This window comes from Pipra filicauda, unplaced genomic scaffold (assembly GCF_003945595.2).
Source record: "Pipra filicauda isolate LSUMZ 115617 unplaced genomic scaffold, ASM394559v2 scaffold309_size868695_pilon, whole genome shotgun sequence".
Taxonomy (NCBI): Eukaryota; Metazoa; Chordata; class Aves; order Passeriformes; family Pipridae; genus Pipra; species Pipra filicauda.
Window position 1 is genome coordinate 280,705 of NW_024104431.1, and position 23,748 is coordinate 304,452.

Genomic DNA, 23,748 nt, shown 5'->3' on the forward strand with positions numbered 1-23,748 from the left:
AAATATCAAATAGTTCTTTCACTGTCCCTCTCAGCAAGTGAGACTATGGCCCTGAGTGAAAAACAGTTTATGGTCAAGAGTGCTCTATACCCTGCATTTTTTACAAAGAAGCTGAATTTAATCACCATCTTCAAAATTTCAAAACTTCAACACAAAATTTCAACATATAGGCTCTCCCCAATAGGGCAAGTTGCAAAGAACAGAACTGCCCCCCAGCACTGTTCCACAAAACTAGTACCCACAGAAGTTAAGAGTGAGGCTGAACTCCTCATATCCACCAAGCAGGCAAAATGCTTCCCAGTCCTCCTGCGCATCCCATTTTCCTCCTGTCCCATCGCCCTCCTTCCTGGACTGCCTTATCACCTGAGCCTCCAACTCCCATGTCCCTTTTCAATGATCCTGGACTAGTACCTGCTTGTCCCAAACTCTTGCCTAACCAGTCCCAGCTCCTGTATTCTTCTGCCAACATGCACTGCTGCCTCCCAAAGCACGCCCTGCACTCAGACAGCTCACCTTGCTCTGCTTTCCCCTCTCTCTGCCCGATCTCACCTCTGAGGAGTTCAGTGTTGGAGACACCAGAGCCCAGCAGCTCCTTCCCCCACGCTGCCAGGACCAGGATCCACAGAAACATCCAAAATATGGGCACCGACACCTCTGAGCTTCTCCTTAACTTAAACTGATTCTTACAGGGGCAGTAAAAAGTACACAAAGGTCAGCCTTCGAATCCCCCCTCTAAAACAGATCACCAAAATTAATGTGAGGTTTTTATAAACAAGGAGAAAATAATTCCTGGGGTTTCCCTATTATTTCCTGCATTTTTCCCTATCTTATTTTTGGCAATAGTTAACTCACTCTGAGTGAAGTTACAGGTTCTGTATATACATGTGTGTATCTATAATGACTTCTAAAACCAGGTTCATTTTTCTCAATACCGTCATTGCCTCAGTTTATTAAAACAAAATTAATGTGAAATACATTCCCACATGCATGCTATTGGCATAATTAAGCAAATACAGAAAATCCTAGCAATATACATCTTGAAGAGAGTTGATGACCTTGTTTCTCTTTTTTTTTTTTTTGTGGACATGCTTAATTTTATCACACACTGTATTCAAGTAGATACTCTACTAAATTATTCTGTGTTCTTACAAGTTCTTATACTTTTGACAATGGTACTTAGTGGATTAAGAAGAAGAAATGTAAAACCACTTAAAACAAGACAAATTCAAACTATTCTTATTTTCCAATTTGCCATCAAGAAAAATTCAAATTATTCTTATTTTCTATCTACAGACGCATAAATCAAATCCTCCATGAAACAATCTTAAGAACCTGTATCAGAGACAGCAAAGCAAATATTGCCACCAAAATAAATGCCAGGGGCTAAAGTGGAAGTGGATTAGTGACACAATTCACCACACCTCCCATAAGTCAGAATGTATTTGTCATACCACGTTAAAAAACCCTGTAACGTCTTTGCACATATTTGTAGCCTACAAAGTACAAATTCGCAATTAAAAGAGTGGAGCCAGTAAGTAAAACCAGTGGACATTCCCCTTTTCCCAGCGTTTTATTTCTCTGAGCCCCACCTTTGCCACCATTTGGGGAATGGGTTTAAACATCCCAGTGGCAAAGCTGCATCTAAAAGAAAAAAACAGCCCAAAGAGGGATCTCCACACAAAGCCTGAAGTGTCCCTGTGGAACCAGCTCCAGCCCATCTCCCCGTGCCCTGGCTGTGCCAAAGGAGCCGACAGGAGCTGTTCCCTGGAGCTGGAGGGCAGGGTGAGCCTGCCTAGCTGGAGCCAGCGCCCAGCCCTGCTCCTCCGCAGGGCTCTCACACCCTCCTGTCCACACCTGCCCTGCACGGGATGCAAATCACCCCCAGAACCAAGGAGTCAAACCTACAGCACTGGAGCTGATCATTTCCAAGTATTCCATACGTGTGTCTTAAGGAAAAATCAACTGTAGCAGAGCCATGACAGGGCCGACAGAACAGAACCCTGAGTGGCCCAGAACAGCGTTTACTTTCATATTCTGAGTGTTCTAACAGACCATGTAAAGTGAAATAAGGAGACTCTGCTCCTAAAAAACTGGTATCTAGCAGTGACCTGGCCCCTTTTTTCCCCATGTTCTTTATGTTGCAAGTGCATGATATTGCAAGGTTTTGCAACGTTGATGTTTTTCTCAAAGCCTCATTTCTCCCATGGGCATCTGAAGACATTGCACACATTTTATTTTTTTTTCAGCTTTTAATTCTAACGGATTAAAAAAAAAGAGCCACGTAAATCAGGCCTTGAAGTGAATCCATGAGCTCAAACTTGAAAGTAGTTAAAACTTTTTTTAACTGAACATTTCTGAAGCCCAACTGCGAAGTGCTAAAATGTTTGGGTTTGGCAAAATACAACAACTTTTAAACGGTGTGGATGGATAAAGACTGTCAAAATACATTTTTTTCTTAGGTGTCTCATTCATCAAATGCACTCAGTCATGTAGATATCTTCTATTTCAGGAAAAATTCACCATCTTAAGCTTTCTCTGAAGTCAGATACCTGGACATCCATAACAAAATTGACGGAATTACATATTTTCCAGTTACTTTCCACAAAGAGAAGAAACAATGCACCTAAACTGAAGCCATGCGATCAGGATTTTTATTTTTCAACAGGTTAGTTTTCTAACATGTAATACAGACAACGTATTAGAAATACTATGTGCATAGAATTTCTACCTGCAAGGAACCTTGCAAACGTGAATATATTCTGCTTCCTCCTGAGGCAAGGATCACACCTCTATCACAGCTGGAGAAACCCAGGCAGGAGGATGAGATTTACCTGAAGGCACAGAAGCTAGTCAGATCCTGACTCTCCTCCTGGGCCAAAGGCCACACCTTGCTTTCATCCACTCTCATAATTACAAATAAAAGAACTCTTGGTCTGTATATTCTTTTCAGGCAGAACCTGTCTGACCTGTTAATTTACTGACAGCGTATTTAAAAAGTCACCAGCCAGCAGAGAACCTTTATTAAAAGAATCCTGGTGCTGCACTTGTATTTACCTCCTTTTCCTTGCTCTGAGCTGTGCTCATTCTGCAAAATACTCTCTTTAGTTTTGTTGATGGGGGATATAAACTCGGATTCTTCCAGGGACCGTGAGAGAGATTTGAACTCACACATAAGTGAAGCAGCATTTACCCTCTGCAAAGTCAATCAGATTCTTTAAGTGAGTGAAGCAGTTAATTCCTGTCTGTACATCCCGATTTGCAAGCCCAGCATTGCAACAACAGGCCTCGGGAAGCTGGTTGAACTGCATATCTTCTGACATTCTTGGATTCTTGTGAACCTTTGCACATCTCGCTAAGCACAATCTGCTCGTTAACTTCAACTAAAAAAACTACAGCCTGACTTTGGTCTCAGAAAAGTGTCATTTCATAGTTTCTTTGTGTATAAGATACACCAAGATCAAAAAAAAGAAAGCTAGTCAAAAGGAGGACTCCATATCCACAAACATCACAATAATTAGAATTAATTACTGTTCATGGGAATAAGCATTGACAAGACAAGCAGCCTTAGAAAAAATCTGCAGTGCAGATGATGCCAAGATCAAAGTTCACCTTACAGACTTAGCAGCAGCAGGATTCAGCTACAAAGGGAAACACACTACTAGTTATATCACATATACACACCAACACAGCTCTCCCTGGGCACACATCACTTCCACAGGGAACAGTACATTCATAGGGCCACCAAAAGAACAAAAACAGTGTGCTGAAGCCATGCCAGTAGATTTTCCTAAATGAATAATTCTTCCAACTCCAAAGCCAGTAAGTGCTTTATACTTTGTCAGGCTGCAGCAGATAGGTCAAATGTAAATTAATGTCACTAATAATACAAAATAGCAGATCAACTGAACTGCCAGTGTATAACAACTGACTAACGCATCATCCCTGTCAAAACTGCTGCCTGATTTTTTATTTTTATTGAATTTTATACCACCAAGAAAATCTCTCTCTGAGCTATACACCTTCTCAACCTTGCTGCTGTTCTTCTCTGAACACAAATGTGTACGTGTGGAACGTGAATTTTCAAAGTTCAACGCAATCTTCACAAACTGGTGATGACTCTGCTGCCACCGTGGTCACTATTCTCCGATCATTCTTATTTACTGATAGGCAGCAGTAGATTCATCTTTATACACCATTTTCTCCTCAGGTTTTCCACATACTAAACAAATACTGAACACTCAGAGCTCTCAAGTTTCAGAAGCATTGGTAAACTGATGCGTCTCTCCAGTTAGACAAATACAAAAGACAGTCATCACATTACAGAATGATATTGAAGCAACATCATTTCTGTTGGGCTAATTTAGGCTTTATTCTGTACTCCCAGACAGGTCAACCAACTCAGGCTAAATCCTACTTGATTTAGGTTTCCTTTGCTTCCTTGATCACTGAGTTTCTGTCAGGAATGTATGTCTGTGCAGTAAAGACAATCTCGAAGAAACCAATTAGCCACACCAGTCTGCACAGCAGCTGGCTTGGAATTCAGTATCAGGAATGCTATCTGAGCACTGTCAGAGGTTATCAGATATCTGACAGCTTGCAAAGTTTTGAGGAAAAAAATTACTATAAAAAAAGTGATACAACTCAGTTAACTGTGTTGCATAACAAATGTTCAAAATACATTCTGCCTCTTCGGATGCCAGGGCCAGAAATTGTGCAATATTTTTTACTGTAAACTCAGCACAACAGTGATTGTGGACACACAGGTCTGAGTGCAGGATGTCAGCAGATGACAGTGAGGCCTCCCAAATGCAATAAGCACAGAGAAAATCTTAATAGAAGCATCAAGTTCTTGTCTTCACACACGTGTCTACTCCTCTAACATTCCAATTACAAAGTTTATTCTTGATCTCGGTCTGCAACTGCAGTAAACCCTATGAAGGCTTGAATCAATTAATATGGTTGTATGTTAATGTTAATCATATGACTAAACTCACTAAACTGACACTACTTTGTCATAAGGGTCTACACTAATTCCACAAAGTTGGTTTGTGTATTGGTTTCCAAGTAAAATTGATAAAACATCTGTACACAGCCTAAAACGGAGAACAAACTGGGAGGGGATGTATCTGTTTAAATAAACAAACTCTGGTTCCTCTGCAGTTGTGGAGAATCCCACTTTCCTCAGTGGGCAAGAAAAGGAATCAGAAACAAGTAACGTCCTCAGCAGAAGTGCTGACTTGGCAACAGTTTTTGGAGGGGAGCATCTCTGACTGCCAAAGAGAACCCTGGGTATGGAATCGGACCCTGTGCCCACAGTCAACAGGGAGCACAGGGAGGCACAGCCCATCCACTGCCTTTCACTGAACCCTCTTCCCATGAACAAACACACTGATCCATCCTCCAGGGGTGACTAGCACTCCTTTAAAGTTTAGCCTAAAGCCTCTGGCCACCCAGACAATTCCTGTTAAAAGCACGGTCGCACCTCCCCGAAAGTTTTTCTGCAGGATTGTAAACTGTAGTTAGGAATCAAGCTGGACATTCCAGTTACTTGTGCACTTTGTACAAAGCACCTAGTGTTCAAGAAACAGTGACAATTCTTAAATTTAGTGAGCTCTGGGGTGAAAGCTGGCTGGAACCTGGCCATCTATAAAGCAAAGGCATCACAGTCCATATCTCAAACTCTGTGGGAACTGAACAGTCACCACATTGCACTGTGTTAATTTTATCCCTCATATTTGTCTAACACTGCACTAGTATAGCCTGCTGTCGTTGACTTAAATCATAAATTCAATGCCTGCTTCACAGTATAGTGACAAAAACCAAACCCTACAGTCTGGAAAAAACAGTATCAGCTAAAATATGACTGTAGCAGACATTAGAAAATAATGCTGCAGCTCTTAAAGGTTCTCTTAAGTCGTCAATTCCTTTCTCTCCACCCCCCCTCTAACCTCCACTTTAATTCCATACAGAATTCCCTATGCTTTTCCAACTTTCTTCTTGTACATTTACTTCAGAATGACCTGAATATAATGCCTTATAACATATTTCTAAATCTAATCACTTATGAACTATAGGTTAAACCAACAATTCACACCATGGCAAAGAAATTGTGCTAAACATGCTAAGAATGTACTAACACAGGAAAGACTTGTCATTTCTTCAGCCCCATTTTCACCATTTCTCACCTCACCTTCCACTCTCTGTCAGCAATATACCTTTAAAAGAGAAACTATCAAATTGTAGAAAGGTACATTTCAGTTAAAGCTGATGACACAAACCTCTGTTCCACTGTTCCAGGGATACCTTCTCAACTGAAACAAAAGTACATTCCAATTATTTCTTCCTATTCCAGCAAAATGTAAAAGAAGCTCACATTTTAAAAAAATTATTGGTTAAAAGCATTAAATATTTTAAATGTGTCACTAGATTAATACATTCAATTTCAGTGCCATTTCTAGAAATTAATCTCGGTTACTTCACAAATGGCACCATGTGGATTTCCTTGCAGCCATACAAAAGAAAGGACACCAATTCATGTTGAACATGGAATGTAATTCCAACACTAAGTTGTACACTCATTTTTAGCCTCCAATCTATTACCCACACGTGTAAAGAACAAAAGAATAATCACACACCACTTCCATAATGGAAGGTAGAAAGAAAATAAAAAACAAGACCTCAGAGAATGCAGAGGGCTAACTGAACTGAGGTTTTAAAAAAACCCCCAATCTTCATTTATACCATAGCTTCTATTTCTCATAGGAAACATCAGTTATTCTATAGTTACTGGAGAAATTATTTATCTTTTTTGTGTGATAACAGTCAAAAGAAAAGAAGTCACCAAGTAGCATCATTTGCATAAGTATTTTCCACTTACTTCAGTGACCATGCAATTTCAACCATAAAATGAAAATGATAACCTCTTTCCAACTTAATGGAGAACGGGAATCCAAAGAAGAAAAGTAAATAAGACTTTAGTAACTAAAAATATATCTGGAATCAGTTTTGTCAGATGGAAAAGCTCTGTCCCAGATGAAACCAGGACAGAATCCAAATTGAGAAATACATAGAAGGTCTTCCACAAAACTCTTCCTTTTGTACTTGACACATGTTCATTATATTCATAAAATATGCATGGAATTCCATCCTACACACAAGTCTGCTAAAGGGGTGAGCTGAGTAGACCTTTCACTGCAGCCCACTGTCCACTATTTCCTACCTTGCTGGCACATCACTTTTCAGCTCTTTGTAACCATCATTAAGTCCCTCTGGAGAGGAAGCTCCGATCTCTGCCCTCTGTGACCAGTGACAGGACCTGAGGGAAGGGCTGGAGCTGTGCCAGGGCAGGCTCAGGTTGGATCTCAGGACAAGGTTCTTCCCCCAGAGGCTGGTTGGGCACTGCCCAGGCTCCCCAGGGCAGTGGGCACAGCACCAAGGCTGCCAGAGTTCCAGGAGGGTTTGGACAACGCTCTCAGGGACAGAGGAGGATTGTTGGGGTGTCCTGGGCAGGGCCAGGAGTTGATGGTCCTTGTGGGTCCTTCCCCCTCAGGATATTCTATGATTCTACGATTCTGCAGGTCACCTCTCCTCACATTCCAGCCAGGACACCTGCCCTGAACCTCCACTGTGAGCAGCACACACAGTCTTCCCTGGGCAGGTCCTACCTACACCAGGCCTGAGATCACCTGAGTGACCACTGCTCTGTTCTTCCAGAAATTCTCTGCCACTCCATCCAAGATTCTTCAGGTTTATCACATTTATCCCATGCTGGAGCCATATGCTCATAATTTTACAACTAGTACAACACTGCGAAGCAGCAAGTGTATATCCATCCTGTTTTACAAGTGACTTGAAGTTACCTGAGTGCTACCAGAAAGCACAACCTGCTGTTATTAATAACTGAAATAGGTAAGGAGAGCAGAAGGGCACATGTTTGAACAGATTAGTGGTGGTTAGGAGTTAATAGCCAGAAGCAGTAGTAAAGACCTACATTTTTCTATTGTCAGTCTTCCTCTCATTACTAAGTAATATTTGGGTATGACTGAAAGCAGAAAGACAGCGGCATTAATGTGATGGTATTAAGGTCAATGGAGCAGCTCATAATACCACTATGCCCTATTTCTGAGAAGTAAAAAGAAAACTGATTTTAGAATAGACCTGCCAGATTATCAGAAGATCAGACAGGCATATGCATGCAAACACAAACAGATGACCACAAAAAAAGAGTCTAGCTAGGGAGATCTATACTGGAAGCGCTAACGATACAGGTACGTAACAATGCTCAAGTTATGTGGGTATACCAGTTTGCCTCTGCTCTACCTATAGATACAGAGATATTTAGTCTTGAAGCCTTACAAAAATACAGTACTTAGAACTCCAATGATTGTGCCTTACACCGTTCAGAAAACCAACACATTCTAATTACTCGTACAGTCTTTTTATTTTGGCACTGTCTTATCCTTTTAAAACATGCTCTGCCAGTTGTTATGAAAGTGGGTATTGTGAGATTTAGTCGAATAACTAAGGAAGTGAAAAAGAAATTAAGGAAATTTCATTCCTGATGTCCAACTACATTCCAGTTGTGAACTATGCTGGCACGCTCTGGGAAGCACAGAACCAGCCTGGTCAGAAAGTTAAAGTGACCTTTAAAGGCAAAACATCTGTTGGGAGTCATGAGAAGTTCAGTCCAAAGGATTAAGGCAGCTGAGCCCTGGCCCCATGGAACCACAGGGTAGTCATGTAACCAACTCCTGCTGTAACTCAGATAAAATCTCTCCAGTACTGTAGACAAGAAGAGTCAGACAGCTCAGAGGTTTCCACTGAGATTAGTTAATTATTATTGCACTAAAAAAAGAAAAAAGCAACAAACACCAGCTAGATTTCTGCAAAAAGACTGAAATTTTCCTCCACAGAAGACAGTGGAAAGCCCACTACTTTCCTTCACATTCAAACACTGACAAATGACATCCTTAAGCCTATGTTATTCACGTGTTTTATTAAAGAGATCAAGAAATTATTGATTTATAACAAATTTATTAGGGACTACTATAAATCCTTTAATGTATTTAAATGCATAATGTTTAACATATGTAAAGATAATTAGCTATTCAACTGTACTTCTAAAAACAGAGTTCATCTTCTGAATAAAAGAATAGTTTGGGTGGGTGAATGTAACATAAAATGATGTCATTATGGTAAGTGCCAGCATTCTGCAATAAATACATGCATACATACATACATGCACGCATACATACATGCATACATACATACATTTATTTTCTGAGATACCTGCACAGTGAGGTCACGGATTTCAACCAGAGCCAACACCGCTCACCTTGAACATACTGGAAATCTAGACCACTATTGGAAAATCACTATATTGTCTAGTGATGAGATAACTCAGGATAAAACCAATTGAAAGAGGTCCTCATAATTTGGAGGTGAGTTCAGAGGGGAAAGTAACATTTTTGCCTGTTTATATAATCAAATGTTTTCCAAGTCAGGCTAAGCAAGAAGTGCATTGAGATACAAAAAGAGACAGATGGAGCTGTGGATGAACAGTCACTGCTGTACAACCCAGAGATATCCAGCTCTAAAGAAGGCAAGTAAAGGCTGGAGATTCACAGCAATAAAGTTACAGCTGTAATACACAGATGTTTTCACACAAACCAAACAGACAACATGGACATGACCCAGAAAATAAAAGCAGTTACTGCCACAGTTTCAGGAAAATTCAGCCTAGTGTGTGTGCTAAAATTGTTCCATTTAAAATAAGAACACACAAAAGGTTATTTCTGTCCAACTACTGTTTAGAATTTCTCTGCCTTACAAAGCAATAAATGTGTATCTAAAGCAAATTTATTCCAGTGTTATGAAGTCATTATCACCTAGTACAATACTGTTGTAGTGGATGCACAAAAATACTCTTGTAATACAGGGTATTACACCTTTCAATGAGTGTCATTAAGCTTAAAGTCAGAAAAGAAGAGGAAAAAAAAAAAATCAGAGGAGGGTAATAAATCATTCTTCACTCTTCAGTTTGCTAAATAAGAAGCATTTCTCCTTTTAAGCTTAAGGATGACAGAAGTTTCTGTAGTCACATTGTTTATAGTTGTGCTGCAGATTTGTAGCCAGAATTCTGCTTACACAAGTAACTGATTTTTGGTTCAGCAGCAAAAGGGGGGGGAAATTGAAAGCAAGTAATTTTGGTGTTTGCTTCTTGGGGGAGAAATATGTTCTCTTCAGCCTGAAGCAAAATACTGCTGCTTTTTTTAATTATTTTTTTATTTTATTTTTTCTTAAACAACAGAAGGTAAGAACCAGTAAAACAGTGTGTTAATTGACAGTATCCCCTTTTTATTTCATAAACCATATAATTAGGACACTCATCTTGGATTGGGAAACCCATGTTCAAATCCCTCCTCCTTCAGGTCAGAATTTGAATGGCACAGCATAAATTAAGTCTGGGATCCCAACAAGGGAAAAGAAAATACCAAACAGATGCTCATTAACTAAGAACTTGCATATTGCTTTTTACAACAGATCTGTAAATATTCTATGCTCATTTCACCAAAGACTATGACTGAACAAGTAGTAAAGATTGTACAGGACAACCTCAATTTTAACAAAATTCTAACTGGCTTTATAACATTAAGCCTGGTTTAAGACATGGTGTTAGAGAGGCAATAAGGAAGCTGCAAGTGCTCTATTCTAACCCTTTCAGACACAGACAAAGTGCTGAAATAAGTATCTAAAAAACAATTAAATATGGAAAAAGCGGTAAACAATAGTAAATATTCCAAACCCAAAGTATTTCAGAAATATTTTAACTCTTTTCCTCACCAATTCTGCCTTGCCAGCTTTTCATGTGTGGCACTGTCATTTCCAAGATTGACCCAACTCTCTGTACTCTTAAAGACATGGAAAGGACATCCTGGGAAAGTACCCTGCATTTCCCAAGTCAGCCTGCAGTATTTCCAATTAACTAAGAACTTAAAAAAAAAAATTAAAATTACATCAACCAAATAATACGTATCACATGAAGAATGGCCAGATTTTCACATGCCAGAATATTCTGCTAAGTTGGAAACCCCAGTCCATTTCTGTAATTCCACCCATCACCAAAAAACTCAATGGACAAAACCTAATGAGTGAATAATTTCCCCGCATCGTTTGAAAATTCAGTATATAATAAATACAGGTTATGGTAAAATAGACAAGCAGAGTACCCAGTTCCAAGCCCAGTATTTCAGAAATGCCAGTCATTTAGGAGCACATGCACCAACAAGATCCGGATAGGTCTGGATGTGCTCGCACACTTAACAACACGGTGTTCAGCCAGCTGTGATTTTCAGAGCAATGGTTGCTATCTGATGGCAAATTCCACTCTGGTAAAAAGATTCCTTCCTCTCCATTTGCCAAACAACATTTAAAGACAGCATTCCTGTAAACACCATTTACTTGGAGGTAATGTCACCAGTCACTGCAAATATTTTATCACCAATTAGCTGAAAAGGATTCAGAAAGAAAAGCCACATTGTGGCTGCCACTGCTCAGGAGCTCTGAGCAGCCTGGGCAGAAATATCTGCTATGTTGAAGGATGTTACAATAGGTTTACAAACTGTAGGCAGCTGAACCTCTTGCAAATGTTTTTTAAAATTAATTTGAAAAAAACATGTAGACTCTTTTGTCCCTTGCAGGCATTACCACCACTCCATTGCCTATGCTAATGGCATTCCCCTGCTATTAAAATACATCCAGGCGCCAGGCAGACAATTGCCCCATTTTCCAGCCTATTTAACAAGCTGAAAACATAACTGTACTCATTCTTTATTTCCTTGCTACAATAAACTTGGAGGAAAAGAGGGTGAAACTTTCTGCGGGTAAGAATAATTTTTTTTTTTTTAAAACAAAACAACCCAAACGAATAGTTATCCTACTTAACACTCCTACTTTCAGGAAAATCCTAAAAATAATGAAATGGCCCTGACACTATTTACAGGAAGTTATCCTGTGAAATGCCAAGTAATACAAAGAGCTAAAGGTTTTGGAAAAACAAAAACCAGAAGATCAGGAATTCACCCATTCTGATATTTTTACAAAAAAACAGACTAATTGATATTTAAAACAGATGATATTAGTATTTTCTGTATGGTTCATGAATTTAAAAGCAGAGCACTATGCATGTTACTACTCCGAATTTTAATTACTTCAAGCTTTTGGTGTTCAGACACAACATCAGATGATTGAGGCCACATCTCAAGGATCGAACCACTCACATTTCTCCATCACGTTATTACTAAGCTGAAACATCCCATTTCCATACTTTTCTCCTGTCCAGTAAAAAAAAGGATTATTTATATCACAGGTTCTGCTCCAAAACTAACAGGACTCCCCTCTTCCGCTGCCATTGATTAAACATTACAAAAAGACAAATAGCTGACAAATCCACTTTTAACACCTCTCATAGTTGTTAAGGGACTACAAATGTAGATTTTTGCTGATGCTGCTCCTTCGAAATTAGAGCTTTTCCTTCAGAAACCCTCAGTTCCTCTCTTGCTGGACACCACAGACAAGCTCTGACCACAAACACAGTTGCTAAATCATACAAGCTATTCAGTTACTTAACTACACATTAATTTCTGCAACTAAAGAATTCAGTGTATTAAACTGAGTTGCAGAACACCAAAGTCTAACCCTACCTCTGATTTTTAAGACCAACTCTTTGTGTCTGTCAAATATCTGCCTCTTCTCTGAACCCACAGACATATTCATCCAATCACCAACCTGGCAGAAAGACAACCAAATCAATATTTTAATTTGCCATAAAAGAAGAAACAAACATCCATGTGGAGAGTCTGCCCACATTCATATAAGAAATTATCACAAAGTACTTCTTACCCTCCTCTCAACCCAATAAGGGAAAAGTCCTTCTGAAGAAGTCAAGTTCTAAATGAAAGTTTGCACTGGATTGGTTAAAAGAGACATCCAAGGGTTGCCAACCCCTGATTAAAAATCCCCAAACTTCAAAAGCACTGAAAAACAATATGCATAGAAAATACCGTTAAATTTATTTACAGAATGCAAAAGAAAAATCTGGGTTAACATGGTCGTGTTTCCCTCAACATAGCCAAGCAGGATTGCAGCAAGTATTGTCCCACAAACCAGAAAATGTTTCACTGGAGGAGTTCTGAAAGTCATAGGAAGGAATATTTTTAGTAGAAGCATCACATACAACTTTTTCATTATAAGGTAAATTTTTATCTGGTCTAAATTGGGGAAAAAACAAGATTTAGTCAGCCCTGCTGGCAATGGTATCTTAAGGTTATCCATAATGACTCCCAGCTTGCCCTGGTAAAGGATCATAACCCAGCATGACACACTTCAAAGCAAGGAATTCCTTAAGAATACTTTCCCTGTGAGCAATTTCATGGTGCAGCTGTGAGCTTCTGTTAACAGACAATCACCAGTTCATTTCCTGAATATTCCAAAAGTGACACTTCCAAGGTAACAACAGTGTCCACAGCAGCAGACTCTGCCAGGACTCCTGGCCACGTTTTTTGCACACCAACAGAGCTCAAGGGTTCAAAAGAAGCCTTGTGGCATCAGTGTCGTGGTGTTACAGAGAGAAGTTGGGAATGGGAGTCTGGAGCTTCCATCCCTGCTCCTGACTCTCTGGGTAATGGGAAGCAGCCCCATATCAGGACAGCAGATCTCTGCTTCCTGCCCTCGACACTGCCGAGAACCTTTTCCCAGCTATTTGTACAGCACCAAGAACTACAGAAAGCATTCACATTCTCCACACTGTGGCAGTGAAAAAATAATGACCAACTCCAGGAATAATGGCAGAACAATAAACACAAACCAGATTAACTGTGGTGTACTAAACTGCTCCATGTATTACGCACAGGATTGGGGATGCCAAATAATGAATACCAGCATGAACAAAAAACAGTTTACCACCAAAACAGTCTATATGAGAACTATGGTTCAGTACATAAACACATTTTAGATGTCAAAAGAACTCTAAACATGCTCCAGGATGCCCTTATTAAACCAATTTGATTCCTTTCCATCCCTAAAGCAAATATTCCATAAACGAGAAGCAATAGTGAAATATCTCTTCATACCGCATGCCGCTAAGACCTTTTCCATTTATTTCTTTGGTACCAGATTTCCTATTTTGGATATATATGTGCAAATAAAAATACAAAGGGCAAGTCACATGACAAGATTATGTTCTCCTGGAAATATTTCATCTTGTTCCAAGTAATATTTGCTATATAATATTTATCATTCTTGCTACAAGCACCGCAATTCCTCCCACTTTTACTCAGAATGGCGTGAACTGGTGAATAGAAAATACTCAAGGACTGTGACATGATACTGCTTCTTCATTTCTGTGCAAAAATGCTGCCACTGTAACCCATTTTTCTGAAGCGGATGCCAGGAAAACCTCAACCCCCCCTAAAAAGCAAATCTCAAATGAAACAGATCCTTGAGACTTGTACTAACTGCATCATACAGCAAGTTCCATCCAATTCCTCACTTTCAGTCAGTCAAAAACCCCTGAGGCCCTGAAGTATTTTCAGTGCTGATGTGAGTGTTCCCACAGTAGGATTTTAAAACTTCTGCACACATTGATATTAAAACCTTTCTCAGGCTTACTGCCCATAATTTGCTATAAATTTACACAACAAACATTAGTAGTGTAGGTGCAAAAGTCCTGGTGATGCTGGAAATATTTCATCATTAATATCTCTAACACACATAACATTCAAGTCTAATTCTACTATAAATACTGCTTGTTTTGTATTTAAAGACAATAAGACTACAGAATTAGTGTCCTCTTCAAGAGTCCTAAAAAATAATACATTGTTTTCACCTCTGCCTTGAAGTGATACGTATTTTAGGATCAGCTATCCAAAACAATTAATCAGTGCATATTTATTAATGATGAGGTGACAGCCAGTACAAAATTCCCACTTCTAACTATTGATACCAATGAAGAACAGTGAAAACTGACTTTTAGGTCTCGTCTACACAAGAATTTTATGACAAAGCAGATTATGGCTGGGATTTTAAAGCACAATAATTCTTCTGTACTAGAAATATCAACTGTGTGGTCCAATTATTTGAAGCGCATTAAACAAGACCACATAAGAGAAACTGCTGCCAAACAATAACAGTGTTCACAGGCAAGAAGTGTGGAATAGCAATTCCAGGCTTCCATACACCCAGGGATGACACATGTGGTTGATCCCACATGTGCAAGAAGCATGACTTGATCAAAGATATTTTTTTTTATTCGTGTAGTTCTTTATCAGTTTTTCAATACATAAATCAAGACTCAACAGGTATGGATTTGGTACAAGGCATTAGGTTGCTAAGTTCTTAGCCAGGACTTCAATGTGGCATTCATTAGCTGTTTCCAAACCTTTCATTTCCTTATGGACGTATATTTTCTCCTGTTTGTCAACAACAGATTTTTCACTATATTACCCTGAGAGAGTGAGAAATGACATATTTTTTCCTCATTCTTTCCCATATTCTTAAACTAGACTTACATATTGGAGGAAGTGTAAATGTTACTATAAAATCAGTACAGGTGAGTACTCACTGCTTACAACACATTCTGCAAGCACAACTCCTCCTTAGTGTTTTCCTTCACTATTTTCTCAATAACAAGATTATGCTTTTAAAACGCTGTTTACAACTGAAAGACCTAGGGACCTGGGGGTACTAATCGACAGGAAGCTCAACATGAGCCAACAGTGTGCCCAGGTGGCCAAGAAGGCCAATGGGATCTTGTCCTGTATCAAAAATAGCGTGGCCAGCAGGAGCAGGGAAGTGATCCTTCCCCTGTACTCTGCGTTGGTGAGGCCACACCTTGAGTATTGTGTTCAGTTCTGGGCCCCTCAGTTCAGAAAGGATATTGAGGTGCTGGAGCGGGTCCAGAGAAGAGCAACAAGGCTGGTGAAGGGACTGGAGCACAAGTCCTATGGGGAGAGGCTGAGGGAGCTGGGGTTGTTTAGCCTGGAGAAGAGGAGGCTCAGAGGTGACCTCATCACCGTCTATAACTACCTGAAGGGAAGTTCTAGCCAGGTGGGGGTTGGTCTCTTCTCTCAGGCACTCAGCAATAGGACAAGGGGGCACGGGCTTAAGCTCCGCCAGGGGAAATTTAAGTTGGATATCAGGAGAAAATTCTTTACAGAGAGAGTAATCAGGCATTGGAATGGGCTGCCCAGAGAGGTGGTGGATTCACCATCCCTGGAGATTTTTAAACGCAGATTGGACGTGGCACTGAGTGCCATGATCTAGTAAATGGACTGGATTTGGACCAAGGGTTGGACTCGATGATCTCGGAGGTCCCTTCCAACCCAATCGATTCTATGATTCTATGATTCTATGACCAGTTCCCAAATCTCTTATTTTTACATGAGATAAATACAAAATGATAATCCTCCTTACTGCATGAACACTTGCTTAAATCTTACCAGCTTTCACTGTGGTCTTCTAAAACCAGCCAACTTGAACCCTGAACATATGAGAAACCAGTATAACCCCAGTGAGAAGTATAGGGAAAGAAGAGGAATAAGAGTAATGAGTATCAAGCATCTCATTGTAAAATGGATTTCTGCAGTTTACAATAACCCACATTCAATAATGTTTATGGCCATGATAACATTCAAAAACCAGCAAACATGCATATCATACAGATGGTTACTTCATCTAAATCCCACTCCCGAAGTCCTGAAAAGAACCCAGAAAAACCTTACAGGTGCCACTTACAGATAAAATAGTTGCACATTACCTACTCCAGCACTGAACATCTGCTCATAAACAGCACAGGCTTCCTGTGGCCTTTCCTCCACGACTGACAAGTCAGAAACTAGTGACAAGCCTTTAAGATGTCTGGCTTATAATGACATCATTGTCTACCTTCTATTGCTCAGCCCTTTTTTTTTTTTTTTTTTAAGTACAGATCCACTGTACCATAACCTTAAATAGCTGTTTCCATCACAGTGGTAAGAGTTACAAACACAGAATTGCAGTAGTCATTTCTTCTCCCTAATTTATCTTTTCCATGACACAGCAGTTAACCAAATGGGGTTCATAAATTTTTGTTGCTAACAAGTGCAGAATGATTTAAACTGGGAGCTGTTGAAATACAGTCTATAATATAGTTCATGAACTAAACCAGAGATGAGACTGAAAGCAACACCAAGTACTAATGTATCACTGAGGTTCAATCTCACTGACCCAGGTGCAGCTGGGAAAAAACACAAACCAAAAACATCAAGGTCATATTTGCTTAAGAAACCAATGACCATTCTGGGAAATCTCCATTGGCATGTCCTGGTTGCAGCTGGGATAGCGTTAATTGCCTTCCTAGTAGCTGGTACAGTGCTGTTTTGGATTTAGTACAGGAATAATGTTATAGAATCATAGAATCCCAGAATTGCTTGGGTTGGAAGGGAGTTAAAGCTCATCCGGTCCCACCCCCTGCCATGGGCAGGGACACCTTCCATTATCCCAGGTTGCTCCAAGCTCTGTCCAACCTGGCCTTGGACACTTCCAGGGATGGGGCAGCCACAGCTTCTCTGGGCAACCTGTGCCAGGGCCTCACCACCCACACAGGGAGAAATTTCTTCCTAATATCCCATCTGAACCTACTCACTGTCCATGTGAAGCCATTCCCTTTTGATCTGTCACTCCAGGCTCTTGTAAATAGTCTCTCTCCATCCTTCCTTTAGGCTGTGGGCTCCCTTCAGGTCCGAAGGGATAAATACAATGCTGACAACACACTCCTGGTTGGTTGTTGCCGAGCAGTGCTCACCTGAAGCCAAGGACTTCCCAGTGCCCCAGGCTCTGCCAGTGAGGAGGTGCACAAGAAGTCAGGAGGGAGCATGGTCAGGACAGCTGACCTGAACTGGCCAAAGGGATATTCCACAGCACAGAATGCTGTGCTCAGTGTAGAAACTGGCGGGGAATTGGCCACTGACCCCTGCCTGGGGACAGGCTCTGCATCGACAGGAGGTGGTGAGCACCTGTATTATGCAGCACTTGTCTTTCTTGGGTTTTATTTCTCTCTTTTTGTTGTCTCCCTTTTCATTACTGTAATTATAATATTTTATTTCAATCATTAAACTGTTCTTATCTCAACACACAGGTTGAGATATTTTTATTCTGATTTTATTCTGATTCTTCTCCCCATTCCAGCAGGGCAGGGGACATGTAAGTGAGCAGCTGGGTGGTACGTGGGTGCTGGCTGAGGTTAAGCCACAATAACATACATCTCCTGGGAAGTTTAAAAGCATTTGTTTTAAACAGCATGTGATTTGTCTATAAACAAAGATATATGTGTTCATACAACATATAAGACAAAGACATTTTAATATTACTTGACACTGCAGTGAGTGCCCACAGAGATAAGAGGATCCTTCACTTTATAAAAAAATTATTCCTGAACTCCTGGACACGACTGGAATATTGGAAACTCTCTGTAGAACTCTGTGTCAGACAAAGTGAACGAGGATACAGAAATACAGACAGGACCACTGCTAGAACTCCATGAGCAGCATGCCAGGCACTTCACTGGAAAGCTCAAGGATAATTTCTAATTTCAAGACTAAGACTAACTTCAAGCTGTTAGTATCCACTTTAACAAAGGGTGAAGTCTGGCTGGTGCCATTTCCACTAAAGCTGACACAAAAAAGTGCAACTTCAGGGACTGCTCTTCTCTTCCTCTCAGCAGCTCTTCTTACTACAGCTTTTCGGTGTGTGATTCACGCAAGAGGACAAGCTCAGAGATAGCACAAGTTAGAAGCTGCAGAGTGGCATAAATCTAATTAAGTCTAAGTGGTAAGACTAAAGGAATGTAAATTAGAACCAGATACACATCAGCTTCCTCACATGCAAGTTGCACTGAATCAGACTTGCTCTGGATTCTCCAGATCCAGCGCAATATTCCTACCCCATGGAACTCAAATTCAAACTAGAGTCTCAGGGAATAGTTAACCAAAAAGAATGCATTTAAGCGTAAGAACATTGAGAATACGTATTCATAATATATTATAAAATGTAGGCAAAGCAAAATAGGTTAAGCTTTTGACTTTTCTGCAAATATATGTTAGTTTGCAAGAGAAATCCCCCAGGCCAAATTCACAGTTGAAACTATTTCCTCAAGGAGTTCCATTGCTGTTCATTTTACCAGCAATAGTCAACAACTGTGGCAATCAACTAAGTCATCCAACTACAGTGAGACCAACAAAAACTTGGTAGTTATCCAGTAGTAAAGTGAACATGAAAGAACAGCAAAGCCAATATTCATTATAAGGCTAAAAGCCAGTAACACAGAAGAGCTCATCAGGGTATGAAACCTTCATTTTATAGACTTCTGAAAGGGTGAGCTACTGCTTTCTTGACTACTTGAATATACACTTGTTATCCAAATATGCTGTATTTTTTTACTTTGTGATTACTTGAGTGAGTTGATTAACAACAGTGCATCAATTATTTTATTTAACATTCAATACAACTGCTTTTCAAAAACACATGCAGAATAAAGGAACAAAGATCAAAAGAAGAAAAGCTGAATTCATCTTGAAAGGCGATTTTAGGCACAGAAGCTACACACAAAAGCAGTTTGAAATTCAAAATACCATTTTGCTAGTCGGCACCTCTTGAGGCTGATAGCCAAGAGGCACACACTCCCTGAGTGCTTACACTACTCGGAAAAACCTGGCAAAGACATTTATCAGTGAGCATGCAGGTAACAATTTGATCTACAAAGCAGCACTGCAGTTTGGCAGAACTGAAAACATTATTCCAACATTAGTTAACCCACCTGAAACTCTTATTATGAATATTGAAAGCAAAAATATTACCCAAATGATGGGCTGCCACTGACATCACTATGTTAAAACCCTGTTATCACCTTTTACTGGCAGTGAAAGGAAAATGAAGTGCTCATTACTAATGATAACAGTCTACCTGGTAGTTTGTATGAACTGAAATCTTTGCAACCCACTCATGCCCACACAGTTCTGTGTTCTTAAATGAGAACAAGTCTAATCAATACCATTAGGGACGGCAAGTTTTCAAACTGGCCTTAGTTTGACATAGTTCCATCACAACTTTTTGTCTACTCACAATGCATATGCAATTGGGAAAAGAGGGGCACCTTCACGTGAATTGGTAAGTAATTTTAAATAATAGGAATGATTCTGTCTTGCACACTAACAGATTTAAATGCAACATATTGGGTTTGCACCTGAGGAAGACAACCTCTGAAGGGTTCTTGACATTCTTCTACACATCTTTGATTCAGCAAAATACCAAGATTGATAGAGCCAACATCTAGGCTGACACACAGTGCAAATGTAATGATCCGGATCCAGCAAAGCAGAGCTAAATCACAGACTTACGTTTCTCATCATCAGCGTGTACTAGAGATGCTGCTCTCGACAGCACATCCAATGGAGTCTCCATTCCTCCCTGGATCCTGCAAAATTCAGACCCAAAGTTACAGATAGGAAACTCAAGAGTCCTTAACATACCAAGTGCTGCATCACCTGTTCAGAGCATACATACATCAGGTTTTACAGAAGGAATGAAAAAGAGCATGACAGCAAAAAGAATCAAAAATCTAAGTTTCTGCTGTTCTTTTCATGTTATACCAGCACGGGACTTGTTAAAACTAAGTAATTGCTTAGTTTTGAAAACAAGGAAACACGGGAATTAGCTTTCCCACCAACTACTTGCCCAAACAAACCAGAAGACCAAATTCTCAAGTACTGAAGCTGGTGACTGCTGGTCACAAATGTTGCAGCAGGGTTATCTACTACATGTTGTAAGTGCTTTTTTGTCCCACATGCTGGCCTTCCATCCCAATAAAGAGCTACTTGAGACACTATCCAAAGATGCAACTCATTTGCAGTGAAGGTGACAGCTGGCCTGACTACCTGAGCACGAGACTGCTTTAGAGCCACAGGATTCAATAAACTCCATCTCCACACTCCTGTGTCCAAGGGAGAATCATTCAAAGTTTATAAGCCATTTACTAATGAATATATAGCTGAACTCTGGGTATGTGTATATACAACAACACAGAGAACTGCAACCTGTATAATTACACACCTCAATAGCTGCTTCTCCCCAGTTTTAGCCCCTTGCAACACATAATTCTCATACACAAAACATTCATCCTACCACATTAAAAATGGACATTTCAGCACTGTATCAAGCAACAGACTCTCCCATTAAAACCAATGATTGCACTGCAGCTCACATAAGCTTCTCAAAGCTTCACATAGATGGCTTCAAAACTAAAAAAAGAAGTTCCAATAGGAAATTCAAAAAATATGAAAGGGAAATCAAGGAAGAGAACAACGTGCTGTCAAGTTGCTTTTATTAAAACGCCAGCAACTTATATGTCTTTTTAAACAAGAAGGCAACAGCATAGGCAGAACTGTTAAGAAAAAAAAAAATAGAGAATCTCGGAACAGCTAACAGTTTTGTTGGATTTCTTCCACCAAAAACTTAGCATGATCTTCTATCATAAAAACTGTTTACTGTAACTTACTTTACAGTATAATCTTGAAAAAAAAAAGAAGGTAGTGGCAACTACAGAAATCTCAAACACATGTATAACATGTACACAGACTTAACAACAAGCATATGTTTGGGAAGCAATTTCCTTGACTTTGCACTAAAACAATAAACTTCACTGTCCTCCCTCCCTCTTCCTAAATAACGTCAAAGATTTTAATCAAAGGTTTTAAAGCATAAGAGAAAGGATTTTGAAGTATTTGTAAGTTTAAAAAATATATTTTTAAGTTTAAATAATTAAATCCAGTAATGTTTCCACAGAACTATACAAGAGAAAAACTTGAAATAACAAAGCATAGCACTTGAGGATTAAAACGTGCCCTTTCCCTCCCTGTCATCATCAGCTTTTGCTCAAGAACAGTATTTTAACTATGCTGTAAGTCAATTAACTCTTTCATTTAAAGATAGTACCTGTGGGCAAGAGGTTTTAGAAAATAAGATCCGAGCTTCTTATTTTACTATTAAATATTTCTTCATATCTTGTCTGGCCACATTCTCCTCCAAACCAAAGCAAATATTTGGCAGAGCGTGTTTGCTGGAGAAGCCTTCAGCATCATTCCACTTTGATCCTTTAGACCTTGATGCTTAGTTTCTTTCCTGCTTTTTGTTTTCTTGGACTTCAAAATAACACTTTATTTCTCCCCAGACTGTTGATTACTGACCCTCACACAAATTCCTCTAACAGAGTGAAAATTCAGTCAGAAAAATTACTAAAATATGTCTGATCAGGTGATGCAGCTACACCAAACTGAAGGCTAACTCGTGATTTAGTGCTAACTTTGTCTTAAATTTCAAAGACAGCAATGCAAACCCTTTTAGTCAACTCCTTAGGAAAAGAAAAACAAAAAACCAAGCACCTCTTGATAAAGAGCAACGCAAAGGATAGTGAAATGTTTTTTATTGACAACAAATTGCCTTTTTTCTTTAAGTTTTTCAGCAAATTTCAAGTAATGGGAGTAGCAGATGCCCAAACCCTTTCCGGAACATGTTCCTAGTAAAAGAATTAGCTGGTGACAGAAATCCACATTGAGAGAAGGAAACAGGAACCAGGTCTTAATTCTATTCAGGAAATTAGACACTTCAAAAACAACTTCACTAAAAGTGGGCTCTATATAATTTTGCACCTTTGTATATTATTCAAGTCCATATCATGAGAGAGTTGCTGAGATGCTCCTCTAAAATTAAGGTCTTGTGCAAATACTGAGCTCATCCAAGAGCTGCTTTGAAGGGAGAGCTGCAAATCCCACAGTGCAATACACCAAGTATTCTGGGATTTTTTTAAACACACTGAACACGTTCACAGTTATGAAAGTTACCTTCAAGGAGATATAAACTTCCAGATTATTTTCCAAACAATATTAAATATCCCTCTATCTCTAAATTAGACTAACAAGCCAGTGATAACACTTTAGAAAGTAATAAAGGTTGCCTATGAGAATGAGAGAGAAGGGATCTTCTCTTAGACTGCTCAAAGCTTAAAAACCTAATTTGATCTGGGCAAGGTCAGCAACTGATACAGCTTTGCCAAGGCTGCCTTCAGAGAACAGCCCAGCCATCCTCAGGAGGAGTCACGTTTCAGAAATAAAGACCAGGACACTTTCCAGGGTTCCAAAAAAAATTAAAAAAAAAATAAAAAAGTGAGTTAAAAAGCAGACTCCTGACAAAATCCAGCTAATTCTCTGTGTGACACAGAAACCTGTGTATGCAGAAACCAGCCTGCATGAATGTTGGACTTTCATGAGTATCCCCATTAAAAACCAACTCTATTTTATGTGTAAGTACTGCTCTGCACCCCGATCTGGTAAGGGAAAACAACTGACCAGTGAAATACAAGAACACAATTGAACTTCCTCTGGCTAAATCTGATTTAAACTATGGAAACAGTTTCCCAAATATCTTACTTGTTACAATCCCTTAACTGTTAGATTTAAAGAGACATGAGCCAAAAACACTTTTACAAACATTCAAGATATTTTTATCTACTGTAATTTGAAATATTAGTTTAATATCTTACTCAGTCCTTTTATTTATCAGCTACTGCTCCCATTCAACATGCCCCTACTCTGTCCTCTCACCTACACTGCAGTACAGAAATATTCTGGAAAGTAGTAAAGACACAGAATGTAAAATCAGAGG

At 39.5% G+C, this 23,748-nt stretch overlaps 1 protein-coding gene across 3 annotated transcripts in view; it reads right to left on the bottom strand.

The window, feature by feature from the left end:
- VGLL4 (vestigial like family member 4) overlaps positions 1–23,748 on the bottom strand; it is an 83,985-nt gene that overhangs the window by 57,371 nt on the left and 2,866 nt on the right. The window contains exon 2 of one of the 3 annotated variants that reach the window (XM_027748460.2): positions 20,430–20,506. In XM_027748460.2, coding sequence (XP_027604261.2) covers positions 20,430–20,493 — 64 coding nt within the window. In that variant the 5' untranslated portion in view covers positions 20,494–20,506. Of the gene's footprint in view, positions 1–20,429; positions 20,666–23,748 lie in introns of those variants that run through there. The other 2 variants (XM_039383421.1, XM_039383422.1) reach the window with 2 other exon arrangements.